General features: G+C 39.3%; 1 protein-coding gene across 3 annotated transcripts; it reads right to left on the reverse strand.

The window, feature by feature from the left end:
* Window positions 1-765: 765 nt before the first annotated feature.
* LOC122061506 (E4 SUMO-protein ligase PIAL2-like) lies at window positions 766-21,313 on the reverse strand. 3 transcript variants are annotated; one of them, XM_042624785.1, is made up of 11 exons: window positions 21,180-21,313; window positions 21,024-21,089; window positions 19,717-19,790; window positions 19,561-19,609; window positions 19,305-19,389; window positions 19,120-19,218; window positions 17,627-17,678; window positions 15,009-15,060; window positions 3,928-4,044; window positions 2,912-3,859; window positions 766-1,798 (listed from the first exon to the last, which is right to left on the reverse strand). In XM_042624785.1, the coding sequence occupies exons 1-11, from the start codon at window positions 21,216-21,218 to the stop codon at window positions 1,184-1,186; spliced, it is 2,196 nt and encodes a 731-aa protein (XP_042480719.1). In that variant the 5' UTR covers window positions 21,219-21,313; the 3' UTR covers window positions 766-1,183. The 3 variants fall into 3 exon arrangements, with proteins under 3 accessions (XP_042480719.1, XP_042480721.1, XP_042480720.1); XM_042624787.1 differs by having other exon boundaries at window positions 19,722-19,790; window positions 21,180-21,312; XM_042624786.1 differs by having other exon boundaries at window positions 21,024-21,085; window positions 21,180-21,245.
* Between the last annotated feature and the right edge of the window lie 948 nt (window positions 21,314-22,261).

Raw genomic sequence — 22,261 nt, forward strand, 5'->3', positions numbered from 1 at the left:
ACCTTTTACCAATCCCTTAACATGCAACGGACTTTGGGGTCTACTATCCACAACATTTGAATCTCACCCAATCTGCCACATGGCCGTAATATAGGTAATTTTTTCAAGAAATTTTTCCCTGTATCTAACATGTGGCAATATTAATAGTTCAGACTCTAGAGTACTCAGTGGTCTAACAAAGAAAATGCATCTGAAATGACAATCAATTAAAACACCCATAATTTTACTTCTTTTTTTTTTTTTTTTTTTTTGTTATCAATGGTATATTGCACAACCCACCTGAAAGAGTGCATGATTTACAAACAACAAAATATGCAATACAACCCAAGAAAGAAATCTATGTCATCGTACAATGACTTCACAGCTAATCAAGGTACTAGTTGTGCAATGACATTTATTGATACAGATACAAAAATCATCTGAAGAATATTGAAACAAGAACAATTATTATTATTATTATTATTTTTTTTTTTTTTTTGATAGATAAGAAACATTATATTAAAACGAAAGAAAGTAAAAAAGAATAAACAAGAGAAACGAAAATAAAGAAAAAAAAAAAAAAGAGACTGTTCACCCTCTTAGACAGGCCTAAGGAAGGGCAAGCAAACCCCTTAAAAACAAGCAGAATAAACCCCACATTACAAAGGGAGATTGGAAAGGAACATTTCTTACGCCCGGATCTAACAATCTTTTCGATGGTCCTCAAACTCCCTTCAGTGAAGTACTTAAATGAACCTCATGTCTATTGGAATGTCTCACCATGGATTGTTAAAAAGGTTTCTTTACCAACTCACATTGACTAATATGTCTCCAAACTCTGTTACAAAGAGTCCATTGAATGTTCCTGCAAAGAGTCCATTAAGGTTTCTCACCTACCATAAATGGACAGGCACAGAGCACAAAATGTAAAAATTGCAGTCACCTTTAATTTAACAAAACTTTCTCCCCATACACCCAGTAATACACACTAATCTACATACCAACCCATTTAAAGCCCATCCCAGACCTAAGAAATTCAAAAAGCAACTCTACAAGAACGTGGCAATGAGATACAAAATTGACTAACATCTTTACACTCACAGAATGGACTAAAAACTAACAGTAGATTATCCTCAATGTGTCCCCCTAAAATGTCCAGGATGAACACCCAAGCTCCCAGGCCTGCTTGCTGCCTCTCCTGTCCTCAAGTAAGCTTGTTGGGGAGATTCCTTGATGTTGTACTGCTGGCGGGCACCTGTAGCTGGGAAGGACCAGAAGGGATTGAACTTTGACTGGTTGCTGGACCGGAAACTGGAGCTGGTGGAGTTGATTGGCCCTTGTATTTGCTAAGAGCAGCAGAATAAGCCTGCCCTGTGAGGCTTCCCCTCATTCTCCCTGTGGGATGCCAGTTCTGCTCTGATGGAAGTTCCACTGACGCATCTGACCTAGAGACAGGTTGCACCATATTTCCTCTTGTCTGCTTATCCATTGGCATTGGTAAAGAAGATCCTGCATGGGGTAGCTGGGGTTGAACTGGCATATTTGGTGGTCTAGCCATCTGCGCAGTTCGAAATCCAGGAGGGATCCGAGGGTAGAGGGAAGGGGGGCACCTCGTCTGGGAACCCAATTGTGCGGGAGGGGTTGGTGGAAAATGAGATGGCCGCACCAGATTTGAAGGCTGGTTCATATTTTGAGTCGACCTCCAGTTCAAAGGCCGCTGCTGCTGTGTAAGCTGGGAGGAACTTCTGTGATAACCAGGAAGGCCAACCCCCTGTGGCAGTGATTGAGTAGGAACGTGTGGTCGTTGTTGATCCAATCTCTGTCACAGAAAACATTGACACCAAATGGAAATCTATAATAGGTAAAAGGTCAAAATTGTTTGGTTTTCTCTGTTGTGTAAGAGGTCAATGTTCTGTCCAATAACGATGAATTAAGAAAATGAAAACGCCTAAAAAAGACGTTGAATACATTGAGATGTCAATGAACTAGTTCTGAGAGTGGTCTTTTCTGTCATCCCTGATTGAAAACAGGGTATAAACTAATAGAAGGTCAAGCACACGATTTTAGTTCCCATGGACCATTAATTCACACCATTTTTCACATCGATTTAAAGATATCAATGTATATATATATATATATATTATATGAGGGCATACCTAGTGCATGGGACTCCCACCATTGCAGGGTCTGGGGAGGGTCATAATGTACGCAGCCTTACCATGCTTCAGGGAGAGGAGGTTTCCTGAATATATATATATATATATACATATATATAGTATAGGCAAGCGATCTCTGCCTGGTCGTGTGGCCCTGCACCAGCGTGGGGCCCAATGAGAGGGCACAAGGGCATCAACATGAATGAAATTTGTTAATTTCACAGGGTGTGGATGTAATTTTGTGTGGGCCATGTGATCAGGCAGCTTTCTTTTTCCTTACATAACACACATATATATGTATATATATGAAAAAAAATTGATCCCAGATTTCCCACCAGGTTGGATAACCACCGGCTAATGTTATATGAATCAAATATGGAATCAGTGCAGTAAAGCACTGGCCTAAGTCCAGGGAGAGGTTGCTTGTTCGACTCAAACCCCCCCCCCCCCCAAAAAAAAAAAAAAAAATCAGATGCGTAACATCCTGATATGAGGAGACTTCATGGTCATGAGAGAAACCCAAGGTTTGATTCCACAGACAACAGGGTGATGCACCAACCACAGAGTCGGGGAATACGATATGCCTCCAAACCCACCATTCCAATAGTCCTCCAAGTAGATTTCTTGAAGGCATATTTCAACAGGAAATCACTAGGTGGGGGTAGATTAACATCTTTTTCTCTCTAGCTGAATTATGGCATAGTACAGTAGATGACCAACCAAACTACAGATGTCCATAGATTTCAATTCAAGAAACTTCAAGAGAAAAGTCAAACCTGTATCATCGAGGGATGCTGCATTGAAGATGGCGCAACGTCTGAAATTGGCAGAGGATTCCTTATTAACCTTGAGAAATGTTGCTGCCTTTCTGTCTCACCACCAACGGCACTGAAACCATCTGTGACCATTACACTCTGAGAAATAGGAGGGGCACCATTTGGCAGAAAAGAATTCATGTTCGTTCGCAGTGGTTGATTCAAATTGGGCACTTGAGTCTGAGCGGGAAGGGCCTGAATTGCTGTAGGAATTCTGCTAATATTTCGGGGTATTGCTAGCCTTCCAGCTTCACTGTTGACAATTGAATTACCAAATTGGGAAGGCTGTAACTGCATGTAGGGGGAAGAATATTGATCTGGTTGTACAGAAATTGTGAGTTGAGTACACTGGGCATCAGCAACTTCTCGATTAAGGGCAGGAGTGATAGCATCAGTTAGCACAGGAGATGGCATAAAATTGGTTGGAATGGACTCTGAAGTGCCACCAGCGACATGAGCATCCACCATACTGCTGGAGGCTGTTCGTCTAAGAGTGTCACCAGAAGTAGACAATAAAATTCTCTCCCAGAAATCTTCTTCAATTTGAGGAAAAGAATTTAGAATACTCTCCCAGCAATTATTGTCAATTTGAGGAGCAGAATTTAGAACCACCTCAGCACCCGTGTTGATCGCCGGAGGCACAGAATACCCATGAAAATTATCACAGAAGGGTTTCCTGTCTTCAGTTTCACACAGATTTGCAGTATACACTTCATCATCTTCCCCAGTAAGATCCATAACATTAGCTGTGCTTTTTGAGAACCCATGCTGCTCAGGGCCATCATTTTCATAACTCAGAGTACCACTATGTGGCTGATGTTCTTGGTCATTACCTTCACAGGCTGCCTTCCAGGACCCATCCACTGAGATAATCACATCAGAGACACCATCTGCTACCTCTTCCAAGACCTGAACAAGAAATTCTATGATTATTCAAAAAGGACAGATGCCCCACATGTGAGACAAACGACACTTACCTTAACCATATTCTGGTCGATACGTATGTCAGTGTAGCAGACAGACCGATTGCAATGAATGCAGCGCCAGGATGGTCTTCTAGAGTTTATTTCCAGAAAGTTGTCATAATCAAAACACTGAAACACAAAGCACAAGTTGAAAAGAGTGATGGGTTAAAATCTCCAGCCTACCAATGACAACAGTCACAAAAGCAGAAGGCAGATCCACTATTATATGTACCCACATTAAGCTAAGGTAAACCAAATGAGAGATCTTAGCTTGTAATTACTACATGCAGGCTCTAAACCACTATGAAAAAAAAATGTAGAAAGATGGAAGAAAGGATCGTTGTACAGTGCATGCAAAAAATGGAGAAAGATGGAAGAAAGGATTGTTGTACACAGTGCATGCGGTGTTGACCTTGCTGACACACAATGCAGTTAACTGAGTAACAAAGCAATAGTGCAGAGTGGCAATTTCAAGTACAGAGATGTACAGTCGGTGAACTGATGTGGCAGAACTTCAGCAAATACAACTGGCAGTGATCTCGTAGAGTTGCTAGTGACAGACAGCATCCAGGAAGTGCAAATAGTTGCTTGGCAGTGTGTTCAGAACATGTGGCAGTTAGGCAGTGTTAGAGAGGTTTCCGGACTCACGTGGAACTGTATGTCAGGGTACCATAGAGTGATACAGTGGTTGGTAGCAAGTGGTAGCATAGGGAATAGTGTAAATACACTTGGTATGGCGCATTCATAGGTTCATGCTGATGTGTCCACTTTACAGACAAATTAAGTAGGCCATGTGGCAGAATTGGAAGAGGACATAAACTGGGAAGTTATAGTACTTCAAGTCCTCTTTCCAATCAAACTAGAATCACCCCATTCCAAGATCGTATGAGGAAGATATGGAGTCTAACTTATCAATGCACATAAAATAAGAAAATGGGTAAATTCAGGTATTGGTGGCCAGTTCAAGTGATACCGATGATGTGGCAGTACAAGTGTGTACAGACGGTTTCAGTGCAGAGGCAGGCATGTGCAACAATGGCATTGTCCATATTGGGAAGCATATTGACAATGAAGCATGTGAACTGAAGAGATGGGCTTATATGGTTGAGTCCAGTTGAGAGATGAATCATGCATAGACAGCAGACAATATGGCAGTCGTAGTTTTCTGGCCTAGTTAGCATTATTGGCAGTAGGCAGCAGGGATGATGTGGTTAGAATGATAAGGAAGCATGCACTAGTTCTAGTAGGCATGTTGATGTGTCGGCAACCTTCTTGGTGACAACCTACACATAGTGATGATATATGTGTTCGGTGGTGTTGGAGAGGTTGGAGTGGTGCAACAATAGTAACTCATGAGGATTTTGATCTATCCTTTAGTTGATTCTTGTGGAAACTCAGAACATGAGAACGGAAGACCACTGAGTCAGCTTTCCATCAGTTCAAGTTTCACATCAATCCGACACTAGAATTGGAAGTTATGGCAAAAACATTCGACTTGGTCTAATTAGCTTCTAGAATTCTATGTTTGTACATCAGTTTTGAAGTCCTTACATTGTTCCTATGTTGGAGGAGTATCAATGAGAAATATAGTTCTTCGAGCCTTTTGCACGTAGGAAAAAAAGAATCGGGTCAATCAAAGTTCAGACAGGGAAGTTATGACTGTTTTCATACCAGTGCGCATTGACCAGCATTGACAACGAGCCACCATCAAGCAACAATGCCTCATGGCGAGCAAGGCCGTTCCAATGTCGAGTTTAATGTCTGAGAAGCTCAACAACTAGAAGATTCTGCTCAATACTCAAAGGGGGGTCCCTGGACAACGAGCCACTGTTGAGGGACAGCCCCTCATCATCGAGTCAGAACATTTGAAAGGTGAGTGCTGCAATCTCGTGACGTTTTCAGTTCATGTTACTTTGGATTGATTTTGTAGCAGGTTTTGAGCCAAATTAAAGGTGCTATTTTTGGGGAAGTTGTAGATTTTGTGAGACCGTTGCATATGAAAAAAGAATCAACACAATTGGAGTTATACAAAAGAAGTTATGCCCTCCAAAATGAGGATGGATCAGCTTTCCAGACTGGTTTTCGATTCAAATTGTGCAGTTGGACCAAGCTCAGGTTTGGGTCTATTGTTGGGTAATTAAGTGAGTTTTAGGGCTCATTGTCATTAACTCTACCAGAACAAAAAGGCAAAAGGAAAAGAATGAGAAGAGGGAAGAGGGGGAGCTCTGAGATTGCACCAGGTCATCTCCATCACTACTCTGGGCTTCCATGAAGCTCTATTGAAGGCCAAAGAAGGTGTAAAAGCTTCATTAAAGAATTGCGAAGACTCCCAGCAACAAAGGAAGGAAAGAAAAGAACGAAAAGGACAAGGAGAAGAAAGGGAAGAAAAGGAGGGGAAAGAAAGGAAGAACAAGAGAGAAAGAGATGGGGAGGAACATAGGTGTTCTTCGGTTGGCTTCAAGAGTTGGTTGAAGCACCGGCGGCACCTAGGCAACGTGATTGTGAGCCACATTAAGTGGATATCAGCGTCACCACATCTCCGGATGTTGCTCCCTGCCAAGGTAACCTCGCTTTGTCAAATTCTTAATGTTGTTAATCACTGTAGGGAATATGTCGATAAAATGCCTAAGTGATATTTGTAGTCAATTTTGGGGGGAATTTGCATGTATTAAAACTTCATTGTAGGGCATTCAATATAATCCCAACTTGTACTGTTTCGGGTGTCCAGTTGCATTAGGACACAGCGACATTTGTTCCTTAGTAGCTACTTGATGTAGATTCCCACTATGGGCTGAGAAACCGCAGGCATGGTTTAAAGTATCTCCGATTACGATACACACCGATACGATACATGGAATTTTTAAAATCCTTTCGTATCGATATATATCCTACGATACATACACATATGCACCAATACACTATCGATATGTACTGATACTCTATGAAAAATATAAAATCGAGTGAAATATACGTTTCGGTATTTATCGGTACATATCGGTGAGTATTTGTATGTATCGATTGGTATGTATCGGTGAGTATCAGTACCTATCGGTATGTATCGATCAGTACATATCGGTGAGTATCGATATGTATCGGCCAAAATAACCAAATGGTTAAAATTGCATTAAATAATAAACTATAGCAAAGGTACATTGAATGGCTGATGAAAAATCTTTTAGTGGTAATTTAGATTAAACTCCAGCGAATGGCCATGGAAATTGCAGCACAAATCTCATGCATGCATTGGTTTACTTGGAGTTAAACATCAAAGGTAATTCAAAATTACTAACACACTTTATATTCTCTTTCCTAAGAAGGTTCCAAACAAATAACTCATTGACCCTACTTTGAAGTCATAGGTTGCCCATTCTCCAAGGCATGTACCTAATCCCTATAAACTTTATTATTTATTATTATTATTTACAATCCTTGCCTTGAAAATAAAGGGTTTGAATGGGCCATCATTTTTTTGTGTGTGTGTGTGTGTGTGTGTGTGTGTGTGTGTGTGTGTGTGTGAAGAAGTGAGTACACACTGTAGTGGTTGTGAATTTGAATCCAACTGCCTAATGGAACTATTGATTTCTATCCTTTCTTTATTATATAACTTGATGTGTATGACATCTTTATCGGTATGTACCGATACAGTGCGCTACGGTCATATAATGGCCAACAAGGGTATTTTTTCAGAAAACACGATTTTTTGAGGGGTTTTTATTCTAAAGTTGCTGCCAGCCATATTTCTCTCTAACTAAAGTGGAAATCAAGGTTGGGAATAAGGATTTTACATTTATGAGACAACTACAAACCTTGAATTCCTAGTACGATACCCTTAATTTAGTGTTTATGCATAACACATGTTATCAATAGTTTTTTTTAACAAATTTTTTATGCAAAAATGTTTTAAAAGGTGTTTCATATCCATTTATGTGCATATCTTTAGCGTATCTTAACGTATCTCTGATACGATACAATACCCTCCGACACGTATCTTAATTTTGGTCGACCAATATGGCGACCGATACTTTAATCCTTGACCGCAAAAAGGAAGCCCAGCACAACTTGGGCCATCGATCCACTTAAGTCAAGTCAGGCCACTTAAGTGTTTAATTTAATTTTAGTCCTTAGTTAATAAAGGCCATTGGGCCCATCGATTTATGCAATAAGGCCCAGATAAGTGGCTAGTAGTTAGTAACTAGTTAGTTACCTAATCTGTCTAGGTTTTTCATGTTAGTCTTAGTTGGGAGTACAACTCCTAGTTTGAATATGACTACTACTATTGTTATCTCCTGTCCTCTATTTTAAGAAGAGCTATTGCACTCAGAGATCAGATTTGAATGAACAAGGAATTGCAGTCAATTGCTTCTAAACAGCCAAGATAGTTGTGGGTGATATGCCCGGGCTGAGATAGCCAATCCGACCCACATTCCTCTTGTCTATCTTCTTAATTTTCTGCTATTAATTTCTGTTCCTATTTACTGTTGCTGTGAGATTCCAGAGACAGAGTTTCAGATCTGTTAAGTGACCTAAAGGCTAGTATCGACTAGCATAGGGTGAAGAATCTTGAAGTCCAATCGATCCCCATTACTCCCCATTCTGACTTCTGTTCGGTAACCCTTTTTAAGGGTGTGTTCTAGACTGCCAAAGGATCACTCAATCCTCATCTGAAGACCATCCACCCAGACCTCCTGCGGTTCTTGAAGAATTCTCACTATTTCTCTCTATTTCTCTCTCCAATGTCTGAAATCAAGAAAGTGAATAACTTCTTCACCATCCGACAGAATTCAACCATCTTTGGGGTTTCCCTACCTACCGTGGGGTCTACCATCGACCTAAATTTGGACCTCATCTGAGTTCCAAAACTCCAACCACAGCTTCTATTCCTACTGTTGTACTTTGTCAAGCTAATTTAAGAATCATATCTAATTTGGGTTTGGGGCTACAATCATGGTTTTAAGTATCGGTGCATATCGTGCCGTATCGGTCGATACGTATCGGTATTGGTAGGCATCGGCATGATACATACCGATACGCTACAGGGAATTTTGGGGCCCTCTTCTGTGTATCGACGTATCGGTAGTATCGTATTGTGCCGTACCGATACGGTACCAATACATACGATACTTTGCAATACGAACTTCTGAAAATATAAAAATTCCCGTGAGTATCGGTACATATCGGTACGTATCGACTGTATCGTACCGTATCGGTACGATACGGCTACTTAAGTGTGAATGTGTCTTTTGTTGTTTGAAGCAAACACTTCAAACTCTCACCAACAGTTTTCTATATTTCTCTTCTTTTTTCCCCTTTGATTCATACACCTTTTTGGAGACTCAAATGGTAGATTGAAAGAAACATTGTGGAAGTGAATGGTTCAAAGGAGAAAAACATAGTCCAAGAAGAACCTTGAACTTGAAAGTTGAAAATTTTGAATAGTAAGTTCTTGAATCTTTACTCACTTTTTTCAACTTTAACCTTAGATTTTCAAGTTTTTTTTACAAATCTAAGGTTCATCATACTTAGAATCACATTTTGTGCATCATTATTAATTTATTACATGAAATCATTGGATTTATAAGGATTTACAAACTTTTTTCAAGAGAAAATGAGGGTTTCAATTTTTTTCAAATTTCTTAGATCTACTCATGCTCAATGATTAAAAATGTTTAGATTTTTTATATGTTATGTAAAAACAAGTGTTCTACAACTTCCATGAAAATTTTTGATTTTTCTCAAAAAAATATATTTGTCTATCAATACGATACCCTCATCATTTTGAACATTTTCAACTCAATATATTTGTCTATCAATACGATACCCTCTACTTAAGTATTTATGCATTCTACATGTTATATATAGCTTTTTTTAACTGTTTTTTATGCAAAAGTGTATAAAAATGTGTTCCCTATCCATTTATGTGCGTATCTTTAGCGTATCTTAGCGTATCTCCGATACAATACGATACCCTCAGATACGTATCTTAATTTTGACCGACCGATACGGAGACCAATACCGATACTCTAATCCTTGGCTGTAATACATTGGGGGTAGTTGCCTTTGTGTAATCTACTTCTACATTAAGCAGTATCAGAGCTATGGCTGAAGAGAGCACCAAACAATACTCACTGGAGGATGTGATGAAATCCCTCCAATTATGGACCACCAAATTGCAGAACTGAAGGAGACTACTGCTGCCCAGTCTAATACGCAGCCTATAGTCAACAACAATCATATTGTACCAAGAAGGTTCACTTTCCAAGATTGAAGAAACGTACCAGCTCGAGGTGAAGAGTTTGATGAACATGAGGACAACCAATTTGACCATGATGATACGTATAAGGTAAAACTAGACTTGAAGGAGTATAATTGAAAGCATGATCCCCTCTACTTCCATGACTGGCTAAACTCCTTTGATGGTTACTTCCAATGGTACCGTATATCTGAAGAAAGAAAGGTCCAGCTTGCTATCACTAAACTGACAAGTGGTGCTAAAGATTGGTGGAAAGCTGAAGAGAGTAGACTCACTTGCAGACATAGAGAGCCTCGCACTTGGGAGGAACTTAAACTAATACTCAGTAAGAGATACCTACCCCCAACATACCAACACCGTCTCTATGACATGCTCAACACTCTCCGACAAGGTACCATGATTATAAAGGAATATGTTGATAAATTTAATGATTTACTCTCACGAAGAGGTGCTTATCACGAGGATGAAGAATTGCTTATGTCCCAATTCAAGTTGGGACTTCAACATGATATCCGTGATAAGATTGGTGTGGTGGAAATTCCATCATGAATGCATGTATTGAAAAGTCCTTAAAGACAGAAGATCTGATCAAATCAGCCCCTAGAACGTACAATCATCCCACTGAGAGTAAGAGGCCTTTCGCACCAAATAAACCTAGCTGATTTCCTACCGTGCTCCATAAGTCACACAGGATAAGGGTAAGAGTCCTATGGTTGGAGGAGAGACAGCGGCCTTGAAGTGCTTCATTTGTGGTGGAAATGGACACTATACAAAATTCTGTTCTAAACGTGGAAGATCAAATTCCATCATCAATGCAATTGAGTCCAATCCAGACATGCAAGTCTATGAACCCCAAGATAATGATTGGGCTATGAATGTCGATGTTGAAGGGAAAGCTGAATATGCACAAGAAGATGATCCATATACTTCCATTAATGTTGTTGCAAGAATTCTAGTTGCTGAAGCAAAGGGAGAAGATAGGAGGCACAATATCTTATATACTTTGATGTTTGGTGGACCTCACAAAGCTCAAGTGATTGTGAACAGTGAGAGTTGTGTGAACGTAGTGTCTCAAGCTTTTGTGATTGAAAGAAAACTCAAAACTGAACCCCATCCACAACCCTACAAGGTATCACTTCTAGACAACAACACCATGGCTGTAAATCAACGATGTTCTGTGCCATTGAAAATTTCAGATTATGAAGAGAGCGTGTGGTGTGATGTCATCCCAATGGTTCTCATTGATGCACTACTTGGAAGACCTTGACTCTATGACAACAATGTTCTAATTGGTGGTACCAAGAACCAATGCTTCTTTGATCATAAAGGCAAGCCACTCACACTAAATCCACTCAACATACCTTAGGTGAAAGCTAAGTTGAGGGCTGCCCAAGTACGAAGACAACATGTATTGAAGAACATTGAAAAGACCTCTTCCAATGGAACTACTAAACCAAAAAAGCAAGCATACAAAGCAAACACCAACAAGAAGCACATGCATGGTTTAAAGTATCTTCGATACGAGATGATACCCCTCCGATATGTATCTTAAATTTAGCCGACTGATACCGATACTTTAATCATTGATCTTTAGCATATCTCCGATACGATATGATCATGGTTTAAAGTATCTCCGATACCGATACGATCATGGTTTAAAGTATCTCCGATACCGATACGATACCTCCGATACGTATCTTAAATTTAGCTGACCGATACGATACATGAAATTTTTAAAATCCTTTCGTATCAATATATCCTACGATACATACCGATATGCATCAATACACCACTGATACACATCGATACGATACGATATGCACCGATACGACTCTATGAAAAATATAAAATCAAGGTGAAATGTACGTTTCGGTATGTATCGGTAAGTATCGGTATGTCCTGATACAGTGCGCTACAGTCATATAATGGCTAAGATGGGTAATTTTTCAGAAAACACGATTTTTTGAGGGGTTTTTGTTCCAAAGTTGTTGATAGCCATATTTCTCTCAAACTAAAGTAGAAATTAAGGTTGGAAACAAGGATTTTACATTTATGGGACTACAAACCTTGAATTCTTAGTGTGATACCCTCAATTTAGTGTTTATGCATAATACACGTTATCAATAGCTTTTTTTTACAAATTCTTTATGCAAAAGTGTTTAAAAAAATGTTTCCCATCCATTTATGTGTATCTTTAGCGTATCTTAGCATATCTCCGATACGATACACTCTGATACGTATCTTAATTTTGGCCGACCGAAACGACGACCAATACCGATACTTTAATCCTTGGATACGATATGTCAATACCCTCCGATATGTATCTTAAATTTAGCTAACCGATACGGCGACCGATACCTATACTTTAATCCTTGAGCAAATGATGGACAAGAAGTTGTGTGTGCTGCACCATAAAGAGTTCTTAGCTACAAGTGAAGAAACCGGACTGATCTTAGCTCTAGGTACAAAGAAGGCTGAACCGGTAAAAGAGGTAACACATCCTAAACCCATCAGAGATTTGCTATCTGATTTTTCAGATTTGGTGCCCGATGAGTTACTAGATGAGCTACCACCTATGAGGGACATATAACATGCTATTGATCTAGTGTCAAGATCAGTACTCCGAAATCTGCCCACTAATCATCTCAGCCCCATCGAGCATGCCAAGCTCAAGAGACAAGTGGATGAACTATTGCGAAAGGAATTCTAGTAAAAAGCATGAGTCCGTGTGCCGTACCAGCCCTACTAACACCTAAGGACGGATCATGGCGTATGTGTATTGATAGTCGTGCCATCAACAAAATCACAGTAAAGTACAGATTTTCCATTCCCCGTTTGGATGATATGTTAGACATGCTGACAAGAGCCACTATCTTCTCAAAGATTGATTTATCTAGTGGTTATCATCAAATAAGGATCTGCCTTGGGGATGAATGGAAGATAACCTTCAAAACAAAGGAAATGTTATACGAATGGAAGATCATGCCCTTTGGCCTTACCAATGCACTTAGTACCTTTATGAGAGTGATGACTCATATGTTGATTGGCAAGTTCCTTATGGTATACTGATATATTAATTTACAACAAGGCACAAGATGAGCACCTTGAAAATTTGAGGCGTGTGATGAGGCTTGGGTGCTACGGGAAAAGAAGCTCTATATCAACTTGAAGAAGTGTTCCTTTATGCTGCGCAAGGTTATGTCCCTTGGTTTTATTGTGTCCTCTCAAGGTATAGAAGTTGATCCACAGAAGGTTAAGAGCGTGGTAAATTAACCTATTCCTAAGACTTTGACAGAGGTTCGAAGCTTCCACAGTCTTGCCTCATTCTATAAATGGTTCATACGGAATTTCAGCGATATTGTGGAACCTATCATGGAGTGCACAAGAGGGAAAGCGCCATTCCAATGGACCCTGCCTTTCCTTTCTATAACATACCTAGGCACCCTCCTTCCCAATCACTAAGAAAAAATCAATACCAATCAAATCAAAGGCTGACTTCGTCTATGATTTTTCCGGCCCCATGGGAGTTTACTCGACCATTCCCCAGTCTCCCGCACTGCTCAAGTGTGTAACTCCGTATGAGGACCTCCTTCCCTTCTGCCCACTCTCCGTTCACACGGTTCTCAAAGCAAAGGCGGAAGGGTGGGCAACAAGCCACTAAAGCATTCAACTTGATCAAACAGAAGATGACAGAAGCACCGGTGCTTAGACTACCTAATTTTGATCTCATGTTTGAAGAGGCTATTGATGCATCCCATGTTGGGATAGGAGTGCTTATGCAAGAAGGTCATCTGATTGCCCTCTATAGTGAAAAGTTGAATGATGCAAAGAGAAGGTACTCAATATATGATTTGGAACTCTATACCGTCATCCAAATTCTCAAGCATTGGAGACACTATTTAATCGATAAGGAGTTCATACTTTATTCGGATCATGAAGCACTGAAATACTTGCATTCCCAAAAGACCATTTAGGCATTACTCCGTGGAAGGAGGTGGTGTTACACTTGGGCCATAGCAAATGGTCAAAATTAATTGTTGAGTAAATCCTGAGCCCATTTAGGCATTACTCCGTGGTGTAGGCACACTTCCAAACCATGTTACATCTTGTCCAGTGGCACGCCTATTGTCTGCAAGATGGGTGTGCACACCTTGAATGGGTTCACTGATTAACCACCCCCCCCTCACAGTAACCATCTTAGTCCAACAAGGATAAGGCACTAGAATGGAGTCGATTAAATCCATAAGCAACATAAATGCAAATTGCTGGACACCCAAAGACATAATCGACGACAGGGAAGTAGAGTCATTACTACCCATTTTTCACTCCAAGAGGCTGGATATGGTGGTTCCTCTCCCCTCTGCAAGTTTAGCATATGAGCCATTACTGTTTGGTTGACCATCTTCGTCCAACAGAGGTAATATGAGTTCTCTTCAATTACACGCATAGTCGTCAAGGGGACTAGGCAACCTAAAGGCATTGGACATGCAGTATATGCGATAGTACTGATAATTCTATAAAATTATGCTTATATGCAACATTGAAGCCCTATCAATGCAATATGATAATTTTATTAATTTTGATTATGAGCTAATATGAGAAAGTCAACATATAATAAACGACGATATAATATAACCATATTCATCAGAAAACATAAATCAATATACACTGCTGAAGTGTCAAAAAACTGAAAATATAATGTGTGCTGTCACATGCCCCAAGGTGGTCGCCTTTCTTGCATCAAAAAGGCATGTTGCCACCTTGAACCCAAGAAGTTGGCAACACCTAGGCGATGCCTTGACACTGGGATTATGGAATGCCATTGATATGTTATGCAACTCACCTGATGATGTTTGCAAAGATGTCCTTTGACAGGAGTTCTAATCCGTGTGTGGCTGTTAAAATAGTGTAACACATTGCAGATCAATTAGTAAAGCAACAATGGAATTAAGATGTCTTAGGCGGTGCAATCAATCATCCAACCTAACCCCCAAACCCACACAAAAATTGTAAGGGAAAGCATCAATCAACAGAGCCTTTTAGTAACAGAACCTAAAATAAACTTTACCAGGAAAAAAAAAATTATATAGGTTAAAAATGTCGCGGACATCAAAATTGCATATTATATTATTGCAGAGGGGTTTAATGGAATTGAATTGAAACCTGACTTGTGCAGCGAATTATGAATTCCCTTCTCTTTCCATTTTATAAAAAAATATAAACAAAATTACAAGAGACTCAAAACAAATAAACTATGGTCTTCCACCATTCCCCCATTTTCCATATTTTCCGTGGAAATAGTAATTATTCTCACAGCTTTCCTCCAATAAGCTATGATTAGTAGATTATAAGGTCATCCAAAACCCATTGACATGTATACTCACAATAATTCTTTTCCATAGCTTCCAAGAAATAATTCCCTGTACCATGATAATCTCTCGAGTCAACATATTCTGCTCAAATGAAAAGCGAGTTTACATCTCCTCACCCCCCCCCCCCCGGGTGAGACAAACGGAGTAAGTCAATTTTCCACTTAAAATATGAAAGCTATGGTGACTTTTGGACAGGACTATGTGCAAGTGTGCCTTTTTTCCTTATCTTTTCCCTTTTTTATTTCTGGTGAAAAGGTCATCATAATATAATCTCTCCAATCTCTTGATATAGGCTTCAAAGAACCAAAATAAGTAACTTATCCCCCACCCCCCCAAAAAAAAAGTATATATTTTAGTAAGCAACAACATGGTAGGAGGTTTTACAAGCAAAAAACATCTACGTTTTTCTCAAAATTATAATTACAAATAAAAAAAAAATGGGAAAAAGAAAAGGGCTTCAGCAAGGAATTCCTTAGCCAACTCAGCCTGACTGTTTGATTCAAGTGAAGTCGTAAGGAGCATGAAGCAAATTGTCAGACCCAAACATTATACACTATGATGACGAAATCTGACTTCAAACAAATTTAAAACATTTTTATGACTCCAAATTAATCCAAGAAATCCCAAAACCCCACGCATTACAAGATTCTCATTGGCCACTGTGTTCTTCATAAGACATGCGACATAGGCGTGCATGTACACATGGACAAAAGAGTTCTCCAGAAAGATATGAGAAGTTATGTCCACCTGTTCAAGATACATATAATATATGTACACATGCAACATATATGATGGAAATTCCTTTTAGCCACTAATCAACAAGGGATGCCAAACACCATACACTGAATACCAAAGTCATTTACATAAAAGGACAATTACTAAATGTTACAACCCAACCCAAACTGTCAACAGGATGAACCAAAACGTGATCATGGCTCATAAATTCTGTCCACTTAGGGTGGGACAAAGCAGGCCCATTTAATCCACCTATTGACATCCCATTATTAATCTAAAGGATAGATGTTCAAATTTCCCAGATCCGGTACATTTTGCCGACAAAGTTCTTGTATAGCCCTTTGTGACCCCAAATTCTATAGAGGCTTCCTGGCAGAGGCCGATCTCTTCTGAAGCAGGAGCCTCGAGGCAAGCTCTGTTACTTCTGAAGCAGCAGCCTCTGGAGTTGCTTCATCTAATTCACGGATACAAGTATACAGCTAATATAGAAGACATTACAAGGTCAAAAAGACCTCACATTCCAATCATGTGGCTGAATTTCTGTGGTTCTGGTAGGTAGGGCCATTTGGAGACTGGGAGACTATCACAATTTCTTCTCCAATTTCCAATGTTCTACTGCTGTGTCACAGGTCCCCTCAAACCTGTAACTGCTCACAAAAGCTTTCCCAAACTCAAGTTTGACAGATACGGTACTCTGCACACTGAAAACCTCATTTTTTTTTATATTTATTTACTTTTTTTTGGCCCGGGGGGGGGTGTTTGGGATTGTATTCATACTATTTGTTGTGGAGGCTATTCTTCTAGCATCATTTGCAGGAGGCAGTAAAGGTTGGCTCGTCAAGGAAATGTTCACAAAGGCAAGCTGAAACCATAGTTTCTGCCATTAACAACTCAACCCAAAGCTACAAAAGGACAAAGCTAGCAGATGAGCTTGCTGAAGTGTTGCTTTATATTCCGTCCCCATTTGGACCATGGCAGGCCAATAAGTCATTTTCTTATCAATTAATAAATACTCTTCCATTAAGTTATGTAAAGTAGGACAAGATGGAGTCATGCCTAATCGAGTTGAGCAAGTACTTGTTGCCCACATTGGGCATCATGCTCAGCCAACTAATGAAACAAGCACTTAGAAGCCTAGGTATTGTGATGATTGAGATAAGAATTTAGGGATTCTTCAAATTGATTAGTGATTGCTCAGACATAAATCCCTGGAAAACTCAACTCAACCTAAGAAAAGCCAAACATACTGAAATGACTGCAGATCAACAAGTGCAAAGCAACTAGGTGTATACAAGTAGTAGTACATAGAAAGACGAGAAACAGAAAAGTTTTTGAAATGGATAAAAGGGATTACCTTATGGGACATTTGAGAGATATTCGTGATGGCCCCTCAATTATGTCAGAATCTATTGTTGGAAGTAAAAGAAACACAATGTGTTAGGGTGCATTTGAGTTGTCAGACAAATTATGGAACCTAAGTTACAAAGTACCATAATCAGAATTCTGTACGATAAGCAGATCAGCAATTAGCAACAGATACAATAATGAGATATTTCGTGCAATTTTGTCATGTTCTACCCTAAGTACAAGATTGCCTTCAACCAAAGAATGGAGCATTTCTCAAAGCTAATATCTACAAGCTCCATAGATATATACAACTTGAATTCTTTTAAGACAAAATGGTACATACACTGATGTCCAAGCTGGCCCCCAAGGCTCATCAATAGTACAAACTGCAATGACGAAGTAAGGAGCATGGAGCAATGTTTGTAGAAAATCCTATATTTTAAATTTCAACGCACAGGCAAAGGATTATGAACATAAAAGTAAATTTTATTCAACTCTTCCATTGGGCCATGGTGGTTCCATTCTTTAGATAAGTCCCCTCAGTTTTTTTATTTTGGGAGGGGAGAATATGTTATTAAATTATTCTCTAATCGTTATCCCTAGAGAATAAAAAAGAATTGAGCAATGGTCCCGCCCCCAATGGCAGTGATGAAACTAATGCTTGCCCAATTGCCCTGCAATTTGAGCCCATCAGGTATGGGAGCTGTTATGAGCATAGTTTTCAAGGCACCTAGGCTACCCCAGGCATTGAAGGACCGCCTAAGCGCTTAGAGGACCACCTAGGCTACCCCAAGCCTTGGAGGACCACCTAGGCTACTCCAGGCGTTGGAGGACCACCTAGGCTGTTATGAGCATAGTTTTCAAGGCACCTAGGCTACCCCAGGCGTTGGAGATCCACAGACACTTCATTAAAGAGAAGCTGGATATGGGTCATATCACTATGTCGTTTGTCCCCAATTGTGAACAACTGGCTGATGTATTTACTAAAATGTCTTAGTAGTAAAATGTCTTATCTTATTATCTGCAAGTTGGGCATATGTGATATCAATGCACCAATTTAAGGAGAAGTGTTGTAATAATGGGTTTTAGGGAAAGTATCAGTTGCCAAAAGGACCTTAAGGGGTTTAATGGTTTTTGTAATCCTCTAGAACTTTCACTCCATTATTATGAATAAAGAGTGCTGGTTTTATATTTGACACAAGTCATTACCCCATCCAACAATTTAACTTCATGCTAACCACAATATCCTCATTGTCATTACTGAGTAGAGCTTCCAATTAGACATCCTATTGATGGTTTCTTACAGAAGATAATTTTTCATCCCCTCATGGTATTGATTTTCTATCCTTTACCAAAATTACCATTTATTATAGGGAAGATCAGCCTTCAGGACACATGGTATATATCTTCAATATCATATATTTAAAATTTGCCTCTCCTCCCTTCAGTTAAGGCACTGGTGGTCAAAATTGCAGATTTTTCCCCCTTATTCAGTGTTACCTGAATCAGCCGCAGCAACAGGTTGAACGTAATCTTGCAGCACAGGTGCACCAGGGTGTAATATCACACTCATGAAGGCTATGACTATGATGTAATTGCCTGTAAAATGAGTACATGCTTGTATTATGAAGCAGATGAATTCAAAGACAAAATTAATAGTCAGTGAAGCTTACATTCATGCGTACCCTTAAAGTGGCCAATAACTTGTAGAAGATTTGTTCCAACATTAAGCATATGAGTCACATTTGTAGGAAACTGCGGTCCATTGTCCTGAGTAAACAAAACAGGTGTCAAAAGAGGCACCAACTGAAGCTCTATTGCACTTTTGGTCATACCATCATTGACCAAAAGGAGATCCATTCACATGAATATTATTTTTGTCCACCCGGATACAACCAACAATTCCCCTCCAAACACACAGAGAGAAGGAACCACACTAACCATTGAGACATTAATTCTTCTGTTTACTCCCTTTCCATTCAACAAGAAGCTACAGAAGCGAGAAAAATCTCATCAGACCAAGTCTATAATGAATTTATTCAATATCAAGTCTACAATGAATTTATTCAATGAAGTAAATAGGAAAGTGACACATACTTAACTTGTGGGGGACTTATAATACATGAGGATGTCTCTGTACTACTACTATCCATTTGAGCTACAAACAGCCTCTGTGGCACATTTTTTTTTTTTTAGGGGGGGGGTTGGGGGACGGGGAGAGGAAAACAGAGTGAGTACTACAAGAAATTAAACAGCTTCCATTATCATTGCAGGGGATGTGTTTACCTATTATTCAAAAATCAACAATTTAGCATACACAATAATAAAGAACAGGTGTATGCTATTATCCAGCAAATTGTACCAACCATAGACAAAATTTAAAAGAAGGATGTACTTCAACTACGAAAAAACATTAAGCCGTGAAAATCCCAATCATCTACAATCTACTTACCAGATTGAAAATAAAAGTCTGAATAGGATGCATAATTAGTGACAGAAAGATTAAATGAAAGAAAACTACCATTTGCCTGTATAATGTGGTAGAGCCTGAACTTTGTCTTGGGGAAGGGAATTAGATTCATCTAGAGTGCTTGCAAGATGCATGAACCTGAACTTTGTCTTGGGGAGAGGGGATTAGATTCATCTTGAGTGCTCTAGATGCATTCACACACGGAACAAAACCAACTTAATACTGGGTTCCTCTTTCTATACATAACGTAGCAGGTATGATAATTTATAGTTGATCCCACTTTCAATACATAGAAGCAAAACTTGCAAAGTGATCAGAACTTAGCTTGCCGAATGTGACTAATCAACCACATAAAAACCAAGCAGCATGCACATTGTGGCTAATACAGTGACGATAAGTAATCATGACAGCCGTAATAAATGCAGTTTCATTTGTATCAGATCAAAGAGGAGAAACAAAATAAATTGCATAACACAAGTTCGATTGCAATGGGACTGTCTAAATGACGCATCCATAGGTGTATTTAGAACTTGACACCTTCTTCTGATTGCCCCTTGTATTATTCCTAAAAGGATTTTAAATCAATTGTAAAATAACAGGGTTTTCAAAAATAATTTGAATGTGACTTATCATTATTTCATTATCAAAATTTATCATTGTTTTGCACATTTTTCGAGTATTCATGTGAAATGGCAGGGTTTTCCCTTGTTGAAGGAAAAAAAGTGTGCTTCACTAAAAGGGCAAAAGAGTAAGATTACAAATTATTTGACACCTTAAGGGTGTCAAAAAGAAAATTCCATAATTAAATCAGATATCAACCATTCTTCCCAAAGAGTTAAACTAACCACCTAGAATTTGCTCTAGTACAGTAGAATATGCACTCCTTGGGATACATTTAACAAATTCATAAACCAAACCGTTAATAGAAACTTACAACTATCCCTTCTGCAGGAGTGTTCTTTGGGACATTGAAGTCAATCACATACGCATCATACCCTGGCTATAAAACAAAAATACTAATGAGACAATAAACCAAGATTAAAAAGATAAAGGAAAATACAAGTAAAAAATACAAAAACTAATACCAAACCTTTACTTCAAGAGAAGCTAGTATATGCCCCATCTTCATTTGGGGATAGAATCTGCAAAGAGACAAGGAAAGATTACCCAAATATTATTCAATGCCCCGAATAGTAGATTAATGAGCAAAGCTCCACCAATACATTCAACAGCACAAAAAGAAAAAAATGTTAATTAGCCCACATATATCATACTTGCTAATCGCACATTATCATAATTGACCACAGAAACAAAGAGATATAAAGATGCAGCAGCTTCAGAAACCATAATGAACCTGGCATCAAGGTGGTTCAAAGGGCTATGAAGAAAGTCCACTCACAGGCCATCTCATTGTAGAATTCAGAAGGGTACCCTTCAGCATTTGTTGGTTGTCCTGATAAGACAAACCTTTTCTGTCAAGAAGCGGAGGCTTCAACCCTGTGCAGATCCATTGGTAATTGAAGGAATAACTGGGACCTAGCCTAAAATGAGTTCTTGCTGGTTGCTGATGCATGGGGAGGGGGTAATGCAGGTTCAGAAATCCTGGTTCAGATCGCTTCTGGGCCCACCCAAATGATCAACGGTACAAAAGGTAATTGTAATGGCAATTTGGTTTAAAAAAAAAAAAAAAAAAGATTTTCAAGGCGTAGTTTGGTAGACTAAGATGGTCGGGTACAAAGGGATTTGTATTTAAACAATAAGGATATTCTTGGAAAAATAAACAGAGGAGAGGAATCGAATTAAGAACAGGAGGAAAGGGCAATTCAGAAAGGAAAGATGGTGACATATAAAATCACACCACCAATGTCTTCTTCAAACTTCGACAGAACCTCAGATTTTAGCGGTATTCAAACTCATTTCGAGTGAGAGAACTCACTCCATAGGATTCTGTTCAACTTGGGGTTTTAGGGGAAGACGTAAAATAGAAGATATACAGGCTACCATAGTTGTCAAGGCGTCGCCTTGGCGTCGCCTAGGCGACGCCTTGGCGTCCAGGCGGTTTGCCTGGGGCCTAGGCGACAGCCGCCTTGTTGCACTGCATGTCGCCTTCTGTTTCGGCACTTATTTATGCCAAATATCATTCAAGTAAATGTTTTTAATATTTGTTATTTC

Source organism: Macadamia integrifolia, chromosome 14 (genome assembly GCF_013358625.1).
Source record: "Macadamia integrifolia cultivar HAES 741 chromosome 14, SCU_Mint_v3, whole genome shotgun sequence".
Taxonomy (NCBI): domain Eukaryota; kingdom Viridiplantae; phylum Streptophyta; class Magnoliopsida; order Proteales; family Proteaceae; genus Macadamia; species Macadamia integrifolia.